This window comes from Anguilla anguilla, chromosome 11 (genome assembly GCF_013347855.1).
Source record: "Anguilla anguilla isolate fAngAng1 chromosome 11, fAngAng1.pri, whole genome shotgun sequence".
NCBI classification, from domain to species: domain Eukaryota; kingdom Metazoa; phylum Chordata; class Actinopteri; order Anguilliformes; family Anguillidae; genus Anguilla; species Anguilla anguilla.
The window spans coordinates 39,341,424-39,361,459 of record NC_049211.1 but is presented as its reverse complement, the minus strand read 5'-3'; the positions used below and the strand labels follow the sequence as shown (position 1 = coordinate 39,361,459).

At 47.3% G+C, this 20,036-nt stretch overlaps 1 protein-coding gene across 4 annotated transcripts; it reads left to right on the top strand.

The window, feature by feature from the left end:
- The first annotated feature begins 2,230 nt into the window (after positions 1-2,230).
- Positions 2,231-18,969, top strand: LOC118208134 (BTB/POZ domain-containing protein KCTD20-like). 4 transcript variants are annotated; one of them, XR_004761516.1, is made up of 9 exons: positions 2,231-2,414; positions 10,487-10,575; positions 10,776-10,935; positions 11,524-11,626; positions 12,017-12,137; positions 15,286-15,483; positions 15,741-15,851; positions 17,009-18,080; positions 18,197-18,969. XR_004761516.1 is itself a non-coding variant. In XM_035382502.1 (8 exons), exons 1-8 carry the CDS (start codon positions 2,326-2,328, stop codon positions 17,278-17,280), a joined length of 1,143 nt encoding a protein of 380 aa, XP_035238393.1. In that variant the 5' UTR covers positions 2,231-2,325; the 3' UTR covers positions 17,281-18,969. The 4 variants fall into 4 exon arrangements, 3 of the variants coding, with proteins under 3 accessions (XP_035238393.1, XP_035238395.1, XP_035238394.1); XM_035382502.1 differs by having other exon boundaries at positions 17,009-18,969; XM_035382504.1 differs by lacking the exon at positions 2,231-2,414 and adding an exon at positions 2,780-3,040 and having other exon boundaries at positions 17,009-18,969.
- The last annotated feature ends 1,067 nt before the right edge of the window (positions 18,970-20,036 follow it).

Below are 20,036 nucleotides of genomic sequence, written 5' to 3'. Positions count from 1 at the left end.
TAAAACTTCATATTTGGAACTTAAAGAGGGATATTCAAAGGTGGAAAATCCAGGTTCAGAAAGTAAAAGTCCTCCCCAGTATTTTGTTCCAATCACCTAGATTTGCTAATTAGCACAGTTTGTCGGCCTGGATGTAAAACTAATTAGTGAAATCAGCTGGCTGAGTTCATGGGTTCATGGAAACACATGGCAGGACTTTTACTTTCTGACCCCTGGACTTTCCACCCCTATCAGAGCAAATACTCACTGGGTGCATTTCAGATCGACTTTCAGCAACCCTGATCTCAGATCAGTTTCCAGGAAGTCAGAGCGGAGTGTCAGCTCACTGAAAAAACCACTTTGTCTTCGGTGACACTGATCTCAGATCAGTGTTTTGGATGCCAGGGCTCTCTGAAACAGCAATGAGTCGTAAATGCTGGAGTATCCACGCTGTAAATCCCATTCTGATTTAATCCACTGAAATCAGGACAATAACTTGGAGCATGTCTCTGGCCAGGGGTTAACCCTCATTTACATTTGCAGTCAATCAAACTCAGAATTCAGGCTTTGGGTACGTTTACACTGCCCGAGAGGCCCCAGTTTCTCCAAGGGAGGGGGTTTCCTTAGTCTCAGATGCAATGGCGCCTCCTCTGGCTGGGGTAAGAGTTTGCAGTTTGCCTGGGCCAACTGCACAAGCGTAGTCATCAACAGTGTTGGGGAGTAGTTTAACTACAAGTAGTCAAACAAGTAGTTTAATTACAGTTTCCATCAGTTTGCCGGTAGTTCAACAGCATTCAAATTTATGTAGTGCTTTCACTTTTTGCCATTTTGAGGTGAAACATAAAATAATGACGGGAACAGGCCACTCAGCCCGAAAATGCTCGCCATTTTCCTACCACTAAAGGATACCTAGTGCTCTGTTTACCTACAAACTAGATAGTATCTAGTAATATATCTAACCTGGTCTTGAAAACCCCCAGAGTTTCTGCCTCAACTACATGACCTGGCAAGCTATTCCACACAGTGACTGCTCTCTATGAGAAACTCTCTCTATGTAGTTAACTACAGGCACTACCAACTACTTTTGGCCCTAAAATATTTTTTTTATCACCGCCTCTTTTCCCTCTTTACCTGGTTGGTGAGAAGCACTCTGCTCCAATATAGTTGCCAAAGTTCAGCTGCTAGTTGCCACACTTTCCCCCGCTGAGCTATATAGTGATGCTCCTCATAAACAAAAAAGGCATCGCTCGCATGCGCATCATTTCTAGGGAACATTATCATTAATTGTTTTTGAGTTTGAACTACATTTTTTGAGTAACTGTAGTTTTGAAAGCTACATTTCACTTTAGAGTTGTACAACAATGCTTTTGGAGTAGTTTCCCCGCCACTGTTCATCACACATTGCACTGCACAGCTCAACTCAGCCGGCTGAGAGCAGAGAGAAGCAGCAGTGGGCAGAACATGCTATGGGAGGAGAGCTTGGAATTTTCCAGAATCAACAGAGAACACATCCGTAATGCCATGAGCCTACAAATATGATTGAGCATATTGAGAAAAATGGAGAATATGGACTGAAGATTTTGTATTTTTTTAAATGCAGATTTTACTTTGTTTAGTCAAGCAGATTATTATTTCACTCCTAATGTTTTTGCAGAAGCAGAAGGCCCTAACTGTAGACTGCTTATTGGTTGAGCAGGCTGATGTGAGAGGAGGCCTGGACATTTTCTGGACCCTGGAATAGCGTTCAGTGTTCAGATTTATGAGGCGTGACTGGTCCACACATCCCTCCTTGCCCTGGGGGGGCCATTTTGAGTTACCTTTAGGACTGACCTGAGTAATGAGCTAACTTACCCACAGCCTCTCTCAATCCTGAGAGGCTCATATGGGGCCAATGTTCTCTTCTCTTGGTAATTGTGGTATGATGTCGTTGGTGATTATGAATGTTTGTATATGATTACCTTATACTATTTTAAACTTCATAGACATTGGTATGATGGCATCCTAAGCCATTTTATAATGACAGATTTAGCATCAATAAAAGTATGAACGGATCAGTTCTTCATCAAAGACTAAAATCAGTGATATATATAGTTATATATATATATATATATATATATATATATATATATATATATATAATTACTACAGTTATTTGGCTAATATCCATGCACCAGCTCGGTGCTGCATATGTTTGTGGTGAGACTGCGGTAGGGAGACTTGGAGATCTGCTAGGACTTTTATTTTGGCAGCCGCCGCGGAAGTATGTGCTCGAGGGCAGGGGAGGAGAGACTAGACTGGGAGCACACAGGAGCAACGGCAATGTAATTCAAATTTTCCGAGACCTCAATGAGCTGGCAGTTTTCAAATCGCGTATCTGACAGAGCGGAGAAGCGCCTCAGTCATGCTGTGAGCGACACGGAGGGCATGAAACGAACGTAAGTTTAGCAGTGTTGTCACAGCCCCCTGACAGTTGCTGAGATTGCATGCATGCAACATGTAGGGGCTAGCTGGGTTTTCAAAACGGCTGTACATTTGGACGTTTGTATGTTGACAAATACCGGCAGCTAGTCTAACTTAGACTATGTTAATACAGTAGCGAGCAAATGACAGCAAATGAGAATTTTTAAATTAACGGTAGTTGAAGTTTTGCTACGTATCGGCATGAAATGATCTTCGTATTGCTCCAATTTGAATAAACGTTCAAACTGACCATACATGATCTGTGACTAGACCTAACACAACTTTGATAGCGATCTTTTTTGGCTGGTCAGCTAACGTTCGCTAACTACCTAATTATTGGCAGACACTCCTGAACACTGAGGATGTGTGTAGTTGATCAGCGTAGCTAATTTCTTACCAGCTAACTAGACATATACAGACTACGAGTTATTTAATTCAATGACGTGAATGCATACAGAAACCCACCCGGCATTCGCCAGCGTTAGCAGTACACAGTAATCCGCATGGTGTAGGTATAGCTAGGCTAGCCATCGTACGGCTGAACTAAGGTTACCTTCCTGACTGAATCAGAACAAAGAAATGTGGATTGTCTGGCAGTGAGGTGAAACATTTTGGTAATAGGCTTTTTTGTTGTTAGCTTTCAACCAGCCATGTAGCCTACCTTCAATGCTGTCTAGAATGGAAAGGAATGGGGATTTTAGTGAGCCTTAAGTTTGACAGTAAAATGTGGGTAACTTCGTATTTTGCGAATCAGTTGCTTTGACATGTCGTTTTAAGGCTTCAACGGCCAAGTTTATTTATTTATTTATTTATTTATTTTTAACACCAGACATTATGTTGCCAGATTCCTGAATGTTTCAACTAATTCTTGCTTACTTGGATAATGTTAACACAGCGAAATACATGGAAAGATAATAGGAGCTTTTAGTGTTGTGATAAGATTACGATTATGGATCGAACATGTTTTGGTAAAATGCAGTTATATTGCCGGATTTTTGGCAAATATGTATATGCTTTGGGGGAAACGAAAACGTAATACAGCACCCAACCATGTTCAGACAGCATTTGTTGCGATGCAATAAGAGAAAATACTATCTCCTGAATTTCAGTTCATGCGAATATTATCTATATTTATGATATTGATTATCAGAGGGGTGATGCTAACTGAACATTTGGGGCGTTCATCTATGACTAAAACTCAAAGATATGTGCTGTAGCTGAGGGAAACCCACTGGGTCTTTTAGACATCAGCGGGACACTACAGAAACCTGAAGTTTTCCCACCTGCAATGTAGAGAAACGCTGAGTCCGCCCCCGTGCGTTGGCATTCATATGTACTGAACCGTTTGTCCGTTATATGTGCTGTCTGCCACCTATTGGTACCTGGATATAAATGCACAACCTGCGGCCACCATTCTTTTCTCTGCTTCGGATTAATTTACGGAGTTGTTACCAGGAGCAAGGTAGAAAAGGGGAAAACCCTACAATTGCTGGATACCAGGAATTCAAGTACGTGCCGCATTCGACACGTCTCTCTGTCTCAGTTACGTATTGGAGGACGTTGCTCAGAGGATTATTGTTGGGTGAGTTATTCCTGGGCTTACTCTGGAAACCTAGCAACAGCTTCATTGGGACCCCTGCAATGCTGACTGGCTGTACGAGCGAGAGCGCAGGTAGCTTGTAGGTTCCTAAGTGTTGGTCCTTCTTTGAGGGGGAGACGGCCCCGGTGGTGTGTAAATCTCTAGCAAGCACAGCAGCTCCTGGCAGGGTTTACCGAAGGGGGGGGGGGGGCGTGGGGGGTTTCAGAATGTGGCAGTGAGTAATGACGCTAAAGAATGCAGCTGGCTTGCCCTCGCATGATGGGACATTAATGAAGCGAGGTATGGACCACCCCCCCACCCCCCTCTCCCTCGCTCTCCTCTGGTAATCCGGGCTTCACTGGTTTCTGAGTCCCGCGTGCGGGGGGGGGGGGAGGGAGGTGTTACGGGTGCGAGCGCAGGCCCACTCTGTAGCGTAGCGGGCTGCAGCTTTAGGTCCGGTGCGTTTGGTCTCCCTGCGGCGGCGCGTTCCCGGGCGTTTTCTGGCCCGCTGCGGAGCGCTGCGAGAACCGCGATGCCCTCTTCAGGGCCGCTCGACGGGCGGGGGCCGCAGGCCGCGCTCGCCTTGGTGGGGGGGGTGAGCTGCGCTCGTGCTGGAGCCTGCTTTCCCCCAGGAACCACACCGCTGGCGCCCCCTCCAACCAAACCCCCATTGCAGCGTACTTCCTCCCTGCTGCCATGCACTTCCTGTCTCCATGGGTACGGGTTCTATCGGGGCAGGCAAAAGGTGATTTGTATCACCGTGGTCACGCCCTCCCCTCTCTCTCTCTCTCTCTCTCACTTCTCTCACTTTTCCCACTGCCCTCTTTCTCTCACCCCCCCCCCCCTTCACTCCTCGCCCCCCCCCCCCCCTCCCCCGACGTGTGGCGTGTTCTACTCCTTCCCCCAGGACATGCACGGGAGACCAGTTCTAACACTGCAAGCCGCACAGAACAGCTTGTCCCTATGCACACAAACACACAGCTCTGTAGGGCTGCTGGGCCTAAGACAGCAAGGCGCAGTGACGTCGCCCGCCTCTCTCTCTCTCTCTCTCTCTCTCTCTCTCTCTCTCTCTCGGTTGGTGTGCCCGGTGTTGCATGTGCGGTGCTGTAAGGCCTTTTGCACGTTGCAGCCTCGGGCTCTGATTGGCCGAGTGACCTGGCATCCCTGTGCGGCGGGATGGGGTTTGCTCATTAACACTGGGGACCCGGCCTGACCCTCGCAGACACCCGCACTCCGTCTGCGCTCCAGAAATATTTCGGCATGTTTACTTGGCGTGCGCACGGGGTGCGTGAACTCGGCCCGGCTGCTCGGGAGGGGCGGTTCCGATGGGCCCGGCGGTCAGAGCGGCGGCCACGGACAGCAGAACCGCAGGGCGGCCGGCTCTCTTCTCTGAGTCGCTCTGGACAAGGCCGTCTGCCGAGTCGGCCTTTCCCAAACCTTTTTCCTCCCGCGGCGCACTTTCCACGGTTACACAGCCTCAGGGCGCTCTGCTCTCAACACTGACTCTGATGTGACTCATCAACAGTTAGGCCCGGATGTTCTTTCGGGGTTTTCCTTAAGCAATATGCATTTAAATTATATTGAAAAGGATTTTTCACACGGCACACCTGACCTCTCTTGACGGCACACCTGGTTGGGAAACGCTGTTCTCAGTGAATGTAATGCAATGTGACGCAATGCTCTGGTGTCACCCGGGTATGGGAGGGCGTCAGAAAGACATATACCACAAACTGTACGTAAAGCCAGCACCATTCTGGATTTCCACGACCATCCTTTATACAGTAAATCTGAGCTCCTTCCATCTGGGCGTCGATTCACAGAACCCAAATTTAAGTGCAATAGAACAAGAAACTCCTTTATCCCTACTTCCATTCATCTGCTGAACACGCACAAGTAATGACATTGCTCTTAACACTCTTGTTATGATTGCCTTTTATTTATTTATTTATTTTAACCTAATGATGTGCTGTATAATGCTATGTATTGACAAATATCGATAATTGGTTGTGCCCAGATTATGCACTTTATGGTCAAGTGTTTCCTGCTCGTTTTTTAATCTCATGTCTGTTAAGTGCCTGTACTTTTATGGCTGTTGTGTAAAATGTGGTCTGTGTTGTTTTAACCTTTGTATACCTGCCTGCAAAGCAAATTTCCCTCCGGGGACAATGAAAGTATTGAATTGAAGAATCACAACGTCTCATCGTTCACCGGCGACCCCAGCTCATTCACCTGCAAGTCCGCCTGTGAAGCACCTTCCTCTGACTCACGTCTGTGAGCCCGACGCGTAAAATGGCGGCTGCTTGGCATCGCGTGCTTCCTCGGAGGTCGCGCGCTCGTCTGCGCTCCTCACAAAAAAATGGCGGAGGTCGCGGCGACGAGCGCCTTTGTACGTACGCGTCGGAGCGTTCCAAATTTCGGCGCCAAAAAAAACCACTCGTCTCTGGACCCGAGAGTCTTGGGTTGAAACCCGGGGTGAGCCGCTGTGCAAACAGGCTGTTGCAGTTTAGCGCCGTCTGTCTGTCTGCCGAGCAAAACAAACAGCGGTGGGAAACCGCGGCCGGCCGGCCGGCTGACCTCCGGCAAGGTCGCCGTCCCGGCCCACCTTGCCCGTCCTGCTGAGGGTGGAAGCCTCCTGACAGCCCAGGTTCCGGCTCAGGCACTTGTTGTAGCAGCGCAGGGCTCTCAAACTCAAATCCTGGAGAGCTGCTGTGTCTGCTGGTTTTTGATGTGTTCCTGCACTTAAGTGCTTAGTTTCAGTCATTGATTGGCTAAAAGGATCTGCACACCTTGTTCGCAAGGCCATGATTGGCTGCTGATTGGAAGGAAATTGCAAAAACCAGCAGAGACTGCGGCCCTCTGGGACTGGAGTTTGAGACCCCTGTAGTAGCAGGGTGAAGCGCGGTAAAGGAAGCCTCTGGATTTCTTTAGCCGCGTTTCCACCAAAATTACCCGGAACTTTCAGTCCCAGGAACTACTTTACCAGGAACTAAAAGGTTCCTTCAGCCAATGGTTGTCTGCGTTTCCACCGGGGTCTAAAGTACCGCGAAGATTAGGCAAATTAGCCCACTGACGTATGAAAAAGCAACGTTGTCGTCGGTCCGTCTGTCATATGATTTTTTCCGTAACCCCATACTACCACCGAAGTAGCCTACATTATTTTCTAATAACCGGGACAGCCCGGAGGGGTTTATTCCACTTATACAACGGGTTACCAACAATGACTATATATGGTTACTTTTGTATTTATTGATTTTCATATATCCTCTCAAACACATTCATTATGTTTTTATGCGAACATTCGCTTTCATGTCTTGACATCCGAAGCGACAGAATGCATTCACATTTATATGTATAACTGGCAACAACAGCAGAAAACATGCATACGTTGTAAACAATTTGCTGTTTGATTACTTTCTCGTCGTCAATTCCATATAGGCTAATGGCAAAATGACAAGAATAGAACGAAAACTCGGACTTGCGTGAAAATGTAAATTTAGTAGTGGTACAGCCACCGTTTGCTTTCCTTCGAAGTTACTGCTAGCCGAGCAGCGAAGTGTGCCCTCCAGATGCGAACCATGCACCATAAATTAGTCCATAGTCTTCCTGGTCTTTTCGTGGAATTGAAAAATGGCAGTAAAATTACGGCAGTTTGAAAAAGCTAAAGGGAAGATTACTAGAATTAACCTGTTATTTTACCCTGATAAAAAGTGCGGATGGTGATTTCCAGTTTGCTTGTACTGTATCACCAATGTTAATTATGCAGAACTACCGCATACCTCACATAACTGTATCAAACGTTTTGAGTCAATTACAACGGACTAACAAAGAAAATCCGGAAGAAATATTCAGCAACCGAATTAATCCGTTTGAATGTTTTGGTAGCCTACGTAATATGCTGTCCCAGCACGAATGCTTAGCATTTTATAAAACGAATACTAAAGCAAGAAAAGAACAGAAGAGCACACGTTATAATTCCAAGACGTTGACAGGCTATAACCAAAACTAGGCTACTGCGCCGCAGTTTGATTTGAAGTTATTATGAAAATAAATTGGTTTGCCGCTGCATATTTTCAAACATGGCGGGTAATGGCGGAAAATAAATACAACACAAATGCTACGAGTACTCGACCAATCAGAAATGTTCAGCGCTACAAGCTCCACCCAAAAGGTTCCTGTACTTTCGGAAAGTACTACCCCCCGAGCAGGAACGTTTTGGGGGGTAAAACAAAGCCCCCAGAACTAAATTTAGACCCTAGTTCCTGCGGTGGAAACGCACTGAGTTCCTCAAAAGGTTCCTAGTTCCGGGGTATAGTTCCTGCGGTGGAAACGCGGCTCTTGTGTCTCGTGCTGAGGAGGGAGGAAGTTTGAGCTTTGAAGGGGTTCAGGCTGGTGAAAGGCTATGAGCGTTTCTGACTTTGGTGGAGAACTTCACAGGAAGCCCAAGTCTAATGCCCCGTGCTGGGCCAAATGCGCGGTGGCCAGTGATCGCGAGTTTCCCGCGTTAGGTCACCCCCCCCCCCCCAGTTCCTACATTCCATTATCACCACTTCCTCCCCCCCCCCACTCCCCACGTATGCACACACACACTTGTGCAGTGTGTTAGTCACCCTCTGCTGGCGGTTATTGGTGTCCTGTAACTCTGGGGAGGGTGGGGGTGGGGGTGGGGTTGGGGCTCATCCTCTCTCCACGGGACCCAAAAGGGCGATTTTGGGCTACTGAGTGTGACCTTTGTCCATCATCAGAGGACCGTATCTCCTTTCAGTGTGCTCTCGTCCCGGTGAGTGGGGGTACAGGTGGTTTTGTGTGAGACACAGTGCTTGTGTAGTGATCAATGTTCGATGCTCTCCGCGACCGATTACTTCATAAGCGTTCTAGAATGTTCTTGGAAGGATTGTGAGTGTCAGTTAAGGACTTCACACTGAAATAAGGGACTCTGTTGTGCGTAGAATTGTTGTTGCAGTAGAGCTTGTTTGTGCTTTGTATTTGACTGCCAAACAAGGGAGAGAATATCCTGGAGAGTTTTCTGTGGGTGTGAAAGTTGTACTTTGTCATTATGAATCAATGGTCAGATAAATAGCAATAATGATAGGCCTGCAGCTGTATCTACTGCACATTGATGATATCTGGTACAACATCAGTGTGTCAAACACTTGACTCCAGTTCACCTACTATTGTAATTGCATCAAGCTTGGCAGCTTGCATTCACTTGTTACCATTATCCTATTGAAATGTAAACCATTTACACATTTTGTATGCCTACTTAACGTTTTTTTAATGTAAGAAGCATGTTTCTGTGACAGTTTTATGTAGAAATACCTCAGTACGTGTCTTACAGACATAAATTTCTCAGGTCAGCAGACAGTTAGTGATTCTTTGGTGCGTAAGCACAGAAACTAGACCACAACCTGCATGACTCAAGGCCACCTGTTTGCATGACTCAGACTTCTGCCAAGGGAAATTAAAAGTCCCCATGCCCCCCCCCCCCACCCCCGTCCCCCGGGAAAGACAGCCTCGTTCAGTATTTGTCAGGTTAATGAGTTATGAAAATGTCTGTGTACAGGACGTTCCTGTGGAACCCGTTGCTCATCGGCATGCTGCTAGCCTCAGGCCTGCGACAGCTGCTGCTTCACCTGCATTCCCGCTTGTTTGCGTCTGTGCTACCGTGCTCTCTCAGGACGCACGGCGCGTTCGTTAAGGCTGCGCGGCGTGTTCGTTAAGGCTACGCGGCACGTTCGTTAGGGTTGCCCGGTGCGTTCGTTAAGGCTATGCGGCGTGTTCGTTAAGGCTGCGCGGCGTGTTCGTTAAGGCTACGCGGCGTGCTCGTTAAGGCTACGCGGCGCGCTCGTTAAGGCTACGCGGCACGTTCGTTAAGGATGCGCGGCGCGTTCGTTAAGGATGCGCGGCGCGTTCGTTAAGGCTACGCGGCGTGTTCGTTAAGGATGCGCATCGCGTTCGTTAAGGATGTGCGGCGCATTTGTTATGCTGCTAGCACGGTTTCTGGAGCGCTATCGCAGAGCGGATAATAACGCAGCGCTAGGCTGTCCCACTCATGGGGTTAAAGTGTATTGATGCTGTTGTCCTGAAATTCACTTTTTGTCAACAACAATAATAACAACCGTAATAATATAGCCCGTTCATACAATTTATTTGTAGCCGAAAGTGCTTAAGTTTGTGATTGTACTGGTTAACAAAGTAAAGCCTTACCTTCCCTGCTGGGGAATTTGTAAATTGGCACCATTAGCTAAACTGTGAGTCAGCAGTGCTTCGGAAAAACCGTTTTTAATTGCAGTCTGTTTGTTTGAGTGACAGCAGGCACAGTGTGGGTGTGATGGAGAGCAAAGCTACAGTGTGTAATGGTGTGGTATATGACACAATGTTTTGTCCGTGAACTAAATCCATTTGTTCCAAACAGCTTGAGGCTCAGATGAAGTTCTTTAACGGTGAACTCCCCCCATCTGTCTTCTGCAGGTCCCAGGTCAGCAGTCCTAGTGGTGAAATATTGGGGACGCACTCTGTGCATGACACAGCTCTGAAGTCACAAGAAGAGAGGCGCTCTGGTGGGTCTCACACCACACACAGAACCCTCTCGCATCCAGTAGTAACGCCTGCCACCAGTTTTATTTAGTCATCCGCGCTTGCACAAAGCGAGATGACCCAGAGGGTCCGAACATTGAGCAGGACTGCAGTAACATTATGTACAATGTTGAACTGAAGGTTAAGGAGTGACATAGGGCTGTAATTTTCTCTGTTCTTGCAGCTCAGACCAGGTGTAGAGGCTCGGAGATGAGCGGGCAGGTGGACAGTGGGAAGGAGCCGGTGCCTGGGCTCCACGAGAGGGTCACTCTCCTGGTGGACGGCACTCATTTTGTGGTGGATCCTGCGGCCTTCACTGCTCACCCTGACACCATGCTGGGCAGGTAGGGCATGGCCAGTAATGAGAACGAGAAGAAGAATGGGATATGAATATAACATTTGGTAAAATTAGGAATCATGTTTCTTAATAAACTCTAAACTTTTGTTTTAATAATCAGCTTTCAGTTTTGTATGAAAAACAATAAATACAGTTTTAAAAATCTTTAAAAAGTTTAATGAGTTATAATATGCTATTCAAACCTAACAACATGAACTGGATGAACAAATGTGTATCTTAATGCAAGAGCAGTCCTTTTCTAAGATGTCTAGAATTCAGGAAAAGTCTTTGGCCGCACACCTTGCTCTCACGCTCGCATCAGTAATTGCACTTTTCATTACCGTCTGGTGCGCAGACATTTACTTTGCATAGAACTTGAATCTCCATTTGCAAGTCACCCATTAAAATACCAAACAACACAACTCTGGCCTAGAAAATGTCCTTCATTTCAGTTCAGTGAAGCACAGTGGTGGACCGGTGCACCCAAAATGAAGGGACAGAAAAGCCCCTGAGCTTGAGCACCAGGGGCAGCCCTGCAGGGCAGGGAGTGTGGAAGGCTCGGGTTGCCGCTGACAATACGCTTGTTGCCGTGCAGGATGTTTGGTCCAGCCCGACAGCACAACTTCACCAGGCCCAACGGGAAGGGCGAGTACGAGCTCGCTGAGGGCATAAGCGCCGGAATCTTCCGGGTGATCCTGGTAAGGCCGAGTCCGCCTGAGTGCGCTCACTTCCTTTTCATTCGGATCTATAGGCATTGTAATAGGACAGCAGTGCGGCATATTGGGTAAGGAACTGGGCTTGTAACCGAAAGGTCATAGGTTTGAATCCCGGGTAGGACACTGTCATTGTACCCTTGAGCAAGGTACTCAACCTGCAATGCTTCAGTATATATCCAGCTGTATAAAATGAATGCAATGTAAATGCTTTGTAAAAAAAAAAAAAGGTCGCTCTGGATAAGAGCGTACCTGCTAAATGCCTGTAATGTAATATGTAATGTAATAGTTCAACTGGATGTAATTTAGAATGTTTTATTTATATCCACCGTTAACAATAAACATGCAGCCATTAAAGGCATCTTGTTTTCTCAGGATTTTTACCGGACAGGGGTCCTGCGCTGCCCGGACGGGATATCGGTTGCCGAGTTACGGGAGGCCTGCGACTATCTCTGCATCAACTTCGACTACAGCACCGTCAAGTGCCGGGACCTCAGTGAGTACAGCCCAATGGTCGAATTTCACACAGTTTACTGACGGTGGCCATTTTAGAGACCTTCAGATTGAAGTTATGAACCCCTGCCCCTACTCCCTCACTCTCTCTCTCGCCCCAAAGTAGTGGCAGTACCTTAGATTTGCCACTAGTTGGCGAAAACCATACCAATATGGGAAACACGCCAGTTTAGGCATAGCAGCATGCTCTTTGGACCACCGTCTGTTCCTGACTCTTGGTATACTGTAGTACGATGTAACCGCAGTGAAATAGAATTCTTTCACCAGCCCACTTGACGGTGAATCTGGATGGTATGTTTACGGAGGGCCTGAAGGGCTTTCTGTCACATTAGTGGCAGCTGTGTTTGCTGAATACAGGTGAACAGGTGTTTGTCTAAATGACACATTAAACATGATATTGACCTTGTGCCAGTGCATGTACTGTTTCTTTGTTCACTCTGGGGTTGAGGAAGTTGTCCTTCTATGTAAAAAATTAAATAAATTAACTGATTGGCAAAGTTTTAGACAGTTTGTTTTAGGTACAGTTTAAAATAAATTTTAAAAAAGATCCTTGATGCGAATAAATGATTTTAATGTTTCAGTCACTTAGCAGGTATATAAATGCTTATTCGAATTGCAAATGTGAATTTTGTCTCTGAATTTTTTAACTTTCTGTTAAATGTTGATTACTTACAGGGCCCCTGGGTCTTCCTTATTTAAATGAATTTAATTCAACTATCGTTCCATTGCAAAGGCTGCTTATCACAAAAAGCACCCCTGGTACACTGAAACCCTCACACCCCCCCCCCCACCCAACCTGCTTTCATTCTGCTGGGTGGCCATTTGAAAACAGTCCCTGTGCAGACTAGCCATCTCTGCAGCAGCAGAGCTATCCCAATCAGAGCTGTCTGACAGTGTGCAGTAAAGCAGTCAGACATTAATGGACATGATTTAGCTGTATCTGCAGTGTAAGGCCAGCTAGCAAGATGCTGTTTTACACACGCTTGCATTTAATTCACCAGATTTCTCTTAACTTCCACAGCACGCCTGTTATAATCCATCCTCAGCTAAACGAACAGCCTCAGGAAAAATGCTTTTGATAATGTGCTGAACCGCAAAGAGCGTGTTTTTTTTCTGGCCAATTTGGAAGGCCCAGTAGTGTTTTTTGTCAGTGCGTATTTCTGCGACCTCTCTTGTCGATTCCAGAGTGTGCAAACAAGTGCATGTGACATCAGCCTCCGCTTCTTATCACCCTGCGGTTCCAAACTCTGACTCATACATATGCGAGGCGGTGCTGCACAGTGCGAAAAGCCTTAAGGCACTGTCCTAGTGCATGGATGTGCCCCACAGTCTGGTATCTGTTCAGGCACTGTCCTAGTGCATGGATGGTCCCCATGGTCTGGTATCTGTTCAGGCACTGTCCTAGTGCATGGATGGGCCCCACAGTCTGGTATCTGTTAAGGCACTGTCCTAGTGCATGGATAGGCCCCATGGTCTGGTATCTGTTCAGGCATTGTCCTTGTGCATGGATGGGCCCCACGGTCTGGTTTCGTGCTCGTGTCATCCAGGGATGGGAGTGTTTCGGTCAACCAGGATGGCTTTTCTCACTGTGCACCGGCGACCCTCGCTGGTCTATCCCACCTGATAAGCTACTCGTGAAGTGTCTGCCAGCGCCTCATATAAGCATGAGTCAGGAGGCTTCCGAAGAGAGCACGCGCTTGGTGCGTCACACGACCGTAACAGAGCCCGCAAGTCCCCAGCAGGCCCCCCTGCCTGTAGGGGAGGGAGAGCCGGGTTTCGGAGAGAGAGCCGGGTTTCGGAGACTTTTCACTGTGAGCGTTTCTCGCGCCGCGTCAGGTAACAGCACCTGTGTGAGACTGGTGTAGACCGGCAGTTATCTCCGCCCCCCCCCAGGCTTCAGCTCCCCGCTCTGTGACTCACCCCAGTACACCTATGCTCCTAATCCACCTGGTTTAGGAACAAGAGACGCTTTCATTAGACCTCTTCATTAGAGTCAGCCATTACATTGCACCCACGCTGGTGTAATCTCTTAATATTGTGGTAATATTGAGTGACTGCGTGCCAACTTGGGCTTTGCCACAGTGAAATGTTTGGATATATTGCACGTACAGAAGGCTGTTCAAACGTCCTCCTTAATTGTCTAATTTAGGCTATATCTTTTGGGGATAGACACATCTTCGCATCCTTGCGTATTTTTCTGGGTTTTATTCTGCTCAGATGCACATCCTGTTTGTCACATCTCTAAACCACATTGTCACTTGCTCTTGATTTGAGCTGCTTTTGTTTTTTTAATTTTTATATTGTGACTGTTCTAGAGAAGTCAGTCATTTCTGCTGTTCTTTTTTCAGTTGAATGTTTGTCTATCAGTCAGGTTGGCAGTGGAGCACATTTAAAAATTGGACTTTGCTCTCATGCACCAAGTTGACCCACATTCTCTCCACGGTCCAACCCTGTGACCCACTAAAAGCTTAATGCAGCCTGCCACAAATAACGGTTTATGTATAATTTATGTTTGAAGAGTTGATGGCCATATTGATCTGCAGTCCGTTATGAAAGTTGTCACTGGACCCACAGTGACCCGTATGTTTACTGATAAGGATTTAGTCCTGAATCGCTGCCATTTGCGTATGTTGGTTCATGTGGGATGGAGGTGACATTGATTTCATTGAGTATAACGTGCCCCTGTCTAAGAACGCAGAAAGGTGAGAGAACTCGCGGTTGTTCCACCAGAAACAGCACGCATTTGAGGAGGGGTCAGGCAGTTTTCACGACTCTGTGACCGGGGTTGCCCCCCCCCCCACATCGCACTAAACATTTGCCCGGCCAAATATTTAAGTGCGAGACCCTTCATTGGTAAGGTGGCTTAAATTTCCAACGTGGTAATGAACTACATTTCCCATTAATATTCACTGAGGAGAGTGTTAAAAACCCTGAGATTGACAGCAGTGGCCGAGTTTCCCCGCCCTTGTTTTTGCGGAATGACCTGGAGCTTTTGGAACACAGTGCTCTGAGGAGGAGAGGCAGGGCTGTATTATTTAAATATTCTGTCTTTGGGAGTGTCCGGATATTCAAATGTGGGGGTGAGGGGAACGGCGGCGCTCATTAGTTTGAAACCCTGCTCCACCAATCAGGCGCCCTGCTGCACGAGCTGTCCAATGACGGGGCACGGCGGCAGTTTGAGGGCTTCCTGGAGGAGCTGGTGGTGCCGGCCATGGTGAGCAGCGCCCAGGGCGGCGAGAGGGAGTGCCACATCGTGGTGCTGACGGACGACGACACCGTGGACTGGGACGAGGAACACCCCCCACCCATGGGGGAGGAGTACTCTCAGAGTAAGAGCGCCCCCTGCAGGTCTGAGCGTGTGTTCATTTTGAGCCTTACAGCAGCAGTGCTGATCCAAGACCAGGTTGGCTTTTTAGCTCATAATACCTAAGGTCAGAGTGATCTGGTGATGTGTAAGTTAATGGAGAGAGTGATCTGGTGATGTGTAAGTTAGTGGTGAGTGATTCGCAAGTTGTTATCTGGTGATGTGTAAGTTGTGATCTGGTAATCTGATGCTGTTCTCTCTCTCTCTTTGCCCTGTCTCCAGTACTGTACAGCACCAAGCTCTACCGTTTCTTTAAGTACATTGAGAACCGAGATGTAGCCAAAGCTCTACTGAAGGAGAGAGGCCTGAAAAACATCCGCATCGGCATTGAGGGTGAGGCCTCACCTCCACCTGCACTACCTCCACCCCTCTGTATCACACAGCCTTCTGAATCTACACCTGCATGCTCCACCCCTCTGTATCACACAGCCTTCTGAATCTACACCTGCATGCTCAACCCCCTCTGTATCACACAGCCTTCTGAATCTACACCTGCATGCTCCACCCCCTCTGTATCACACAGCCTTCTGAATCTACACCTGCATGCTCCACCCCTCTGTATCACACAGCCTTCTGAATCTACACCTGCATGCTCCACCCCCTCTGTATCACACAGCCTTCTGAATCTACACCTGCACTAACTCCACCCCTCTGTATCACACAGCCTTCTGAATCTACACCTGCATGCTCCACCCCCTCTGTATCACACAGCCTTCTGAATCTACACCTGCACTACCTCCACCCCTCTGTATCACACAGCCTTCTGAATCTACACCTGCATGCTCCACCTCTCTGTATCACACAGCCTTCTGAATCTACACCTGCATGCTTCACCCCTCTGTATCACACAGCCTTCTGAATCTACACCTGCATGCTCCACCCCTCTGTATCACACAGCCTTCTGAATCTACACCTGCATGCTCCACCCCTCTGTATCACACAGCCTTCTGAATCTACACCTGCATGCTCCACCCCTCTGTATCACACAGCCTTCTGAATCTACACCTGCATGCTCCACCCCTCTGTATCACACAGCCTTCTGAATCTACACCTGCATGCTTCACCCCTCTGTATCACACAGCCTTCTGAATCTACACCTGCCTTCTGAAAATCATTATACTGGGACAGTAATTACCTCACATTCTATAGATACCAGGTAAATAACATTACTGCCTTATTCTAAGGACATAGGAGTCTAAACAATGGAATTTGAAATCATTTTAATTATTTAATTTCATTATGCAGCAGTGGTTTTAAGAGCATTTTAAGAGCCTCAGCGTTTGGGGTATTCCAGGAAATTCATTGCTTATTACGATTTTTCAGGGAATGAATGTTTTTTAACTGATGAGTTTTAACTGATTACCTGAACAGACTAAGCTGAGATGGAATTGAACAGCAGCTGGTGAACTGGATGCTCATGTGGTCGGTTTTGTAATCCCCGGTCACAGTCCTGTGTGTCCCGCTCATGCTTGGGTCCTCCTATTTCCCAGGGTACCCCACCTGCAAGGAGAAGGTGAAGCGGAGGCCGGGCGGGAGGTCAGAGGTCATCTACAACTACGTGCAGCGGCCGTTCATCCAGCTGTCCTGGGAGAAGGAGGAGGGGAAGAGCCGGCACGTGGACTTCCAGTGCGTGCGCAGCAAGAGTGTGCCCAACTTGACCTCTGACCCCGCCACGCCCACCCCACAGGTGGACGAGCTTGACCGCCTCAACGGCCCCGTCCCGCGCCTGCCCCCCTCCTTGCACCCGTCCAACGAGAGCTGAGCCCTCCCCCCTCCCCCACCATTCAGTGAAAGCTGAGGCCCCACCCCCTTTTGTGGTTCATGCGAGTCTGGACTACAACTCCCATGACTCCCGGCAGCTGGATGACTAGTCGGCCTGTCCGAATGCTTTTTTGTTGCCGTGGCGCGTTGGGTCTCTGCCGCGCAGGTGCAGCTGTGGGCACCGGTGGGGACTTTCTTTTCTGGGAAAGAGGTAGAGCTAAAAGTTTGTCTGCTAACACAGCTCTGTGACATTCTGATTTGATGATTTTTTGAAGTTTTCTTTGTGGGGGTGGTGGTATTGAAAAAGGCATGCCCCCTGCTGGTGGAGTGTCAAACCAAACAAAAGTGTCACAACTTAAAATACAGCAGGACTTAGTAGACTGGAAGGGGGAGTACCAGCTAGGTGTGTTCTCTTAAGGAGGACGAGGCTACTGTCCAAAAACTTCTGAAAGGTTCTGGAAGATTTTTCCTGTGTGAGAACTCAGTTGGTAGCTATGACTGAAATCTCCCTCATCCCACAGCAAGGTTAAAAAAAATAAAATAAAAAAAAGAAGCGCAAAAAAAAAGGTCAAAGGTTATGATTGAGAAATGGAAAGGATTTAGGCGGTCCTCCACAAGCCTTCAGCATGAATTTGATGTTGTGTGATGTGAACACAAACAGCTGTCATGAGCTTCAGACCAAAACCGCCAGGAGCCCGTCTATCGGCCATCTGCTGGCTGAGGGTAGCAGGGACTCGAGTGGGGTGGGAGCGAGCGTGTACACGTGCACGATTTAGTGCTGGGGTTTCAGGGGTGCTGCAGGTTTTTGTGTGCAGACGTGTGCATGCGTATGCGTTTGTGGGATGCAGGGGTGCTGCAGGTTTTTGTGCGCAGACCTGTGCATGCGTATGCGTTTGTGGGATGCAGGGGTGCTGCAGGTTTTTGTGTGCAGACGTGTGCATGCGTATGCGTTTGTGGGATGCAGGGATGCTGCAGGTTTTTGTGTGCAGACGTGTACATGCGTATGCGTTTGTGGGATGCAGGGGTGCTGCAGGTTTTTGTGCGCAGACGTATGCATGTGTTTGTGGTCTGCAGGGGTGCTGCAGGTTTGTGTGCAAATGTGTGCATGCATATGTGTAGCGGTTTCAGGGTTGCTGCGGGTTTGTGTGTGCAAACGTGTGCCTGCGTATGCGTTTGTGGGCTGCAGGGACGCGGGTTTGTGTGTGCAGACATGTGCATGCGCATGCGTTTGTGGGCTGCAGGGGTGCTGCAGGTCTGTGTGCATGCGTATGTGTAGCGGTTTCAGGGGTGCTGCAGGTTTGTGTGTGCAGACGTGTGCATGCGTATGCGTTTGTGGGCTGCAGGGACGCTAGCTGTGCGTTAGCAGTGGTTTCGGCCTCGTTAAGCTGCCTTGGTGCTGAAGCTGGCCTCTGATTGGCTGATCTGCTGCACCCTGCTTTTAAAAGCCAATGTTGTTTTAGTTCAGCCCTGCTGGGTGGCATTTTATCACATGACCAAATGCGTCTCCAACTGTCAGGTTCATTCTTGGAACCATTTTCTTTAGTCACTTTGAAAATCTGTCTGGATGAAAGCCGTGGACATTTATATACATATTGTCTATATTATTTCTATAAAGGATATGTCTACTGTATGTTATTGATCTGAATACATTGTGATTTATATTTATTATAAAATAAAGGGTTTGTGCAAAGATCTGGTCATGGTCAAATTTCTGTGCATTCAGCTTTTCTTTCATTGGTCAGTCATTCCAATACACAACTCATTTTTTTCTAAAGAAATGTTCCCACCAAAGTGTTTACCCATATTTTCAGAATTTCCGTCTTTCATTTTCGGAATCAGTGTGATGTAGACTTTGCCAGAGGTGGAAAGTCCAGGGGTCGAAAGTGAAAGTCTTGCCAGGAGTTTCTTCCACCCATGAACTCACCCAGTTCATTTCACTGATTAGTTCCAACTCCTGGCTGAATAATTGTCTGAATTAGCAAATCCAGGCGATTGGAACAATATACTGGGAAGGGCTTTTACTTTCTGAACCTGGACATTGTTAAATGTCATTTAACTCACAGGCCTTGTTGGAAATGCTCTTCGTACAATTGACCGTGATCGAGTGCAGTGCATGATGGGAAGTTTGTTCCAGTCTCGGCCATCATAAGCTCGAATACATTCTTATGTTCTTAAATGCACCTGAAATTAAAAGGTTATTTTAAGAGGCACATGCGGCCTTAAGCGCATAAATATAAAATAATGTGGAATGGAATTAATACACATACTGTGCATTTCTGTAGCACACACGCTGTTCTTCCCTTAAAGGAGTAACATGGTGGTTTTCACACTTTCTGGGTTTTATGTGCGATTTGCACAAGAGGCATTGAAGAACACGATGAGTAAAGTATTAAATGTCTTCTTTATTTCTGGAGAAATATTCGGTTTAAATTTATCGTCCTATTTTCAACTGTTTGAGAATGTTCTCGACTTAGTGCATCACACGTACAGTATCTATCTCCATGTCTGTTACCTTCCAGGGTTTGCTCTATATAATGTTACATTCAATCTAATTAACTTTTAAAATCAACCAGCGATTTGTAGCTACCTCCGAGTTGATACAACCCTGTTGTGTTTGTTTATCCTGTGGGAGCATATTTAGTCCCTATATTGCCGAGTTTGGTTGAATTTGCATTAATTATTGGAATCGCAAGATCGCGATTTCCTGGAGGGACTATATATTGGAGCATATACAGTGTCATTCAAAGTAGTAAGTGG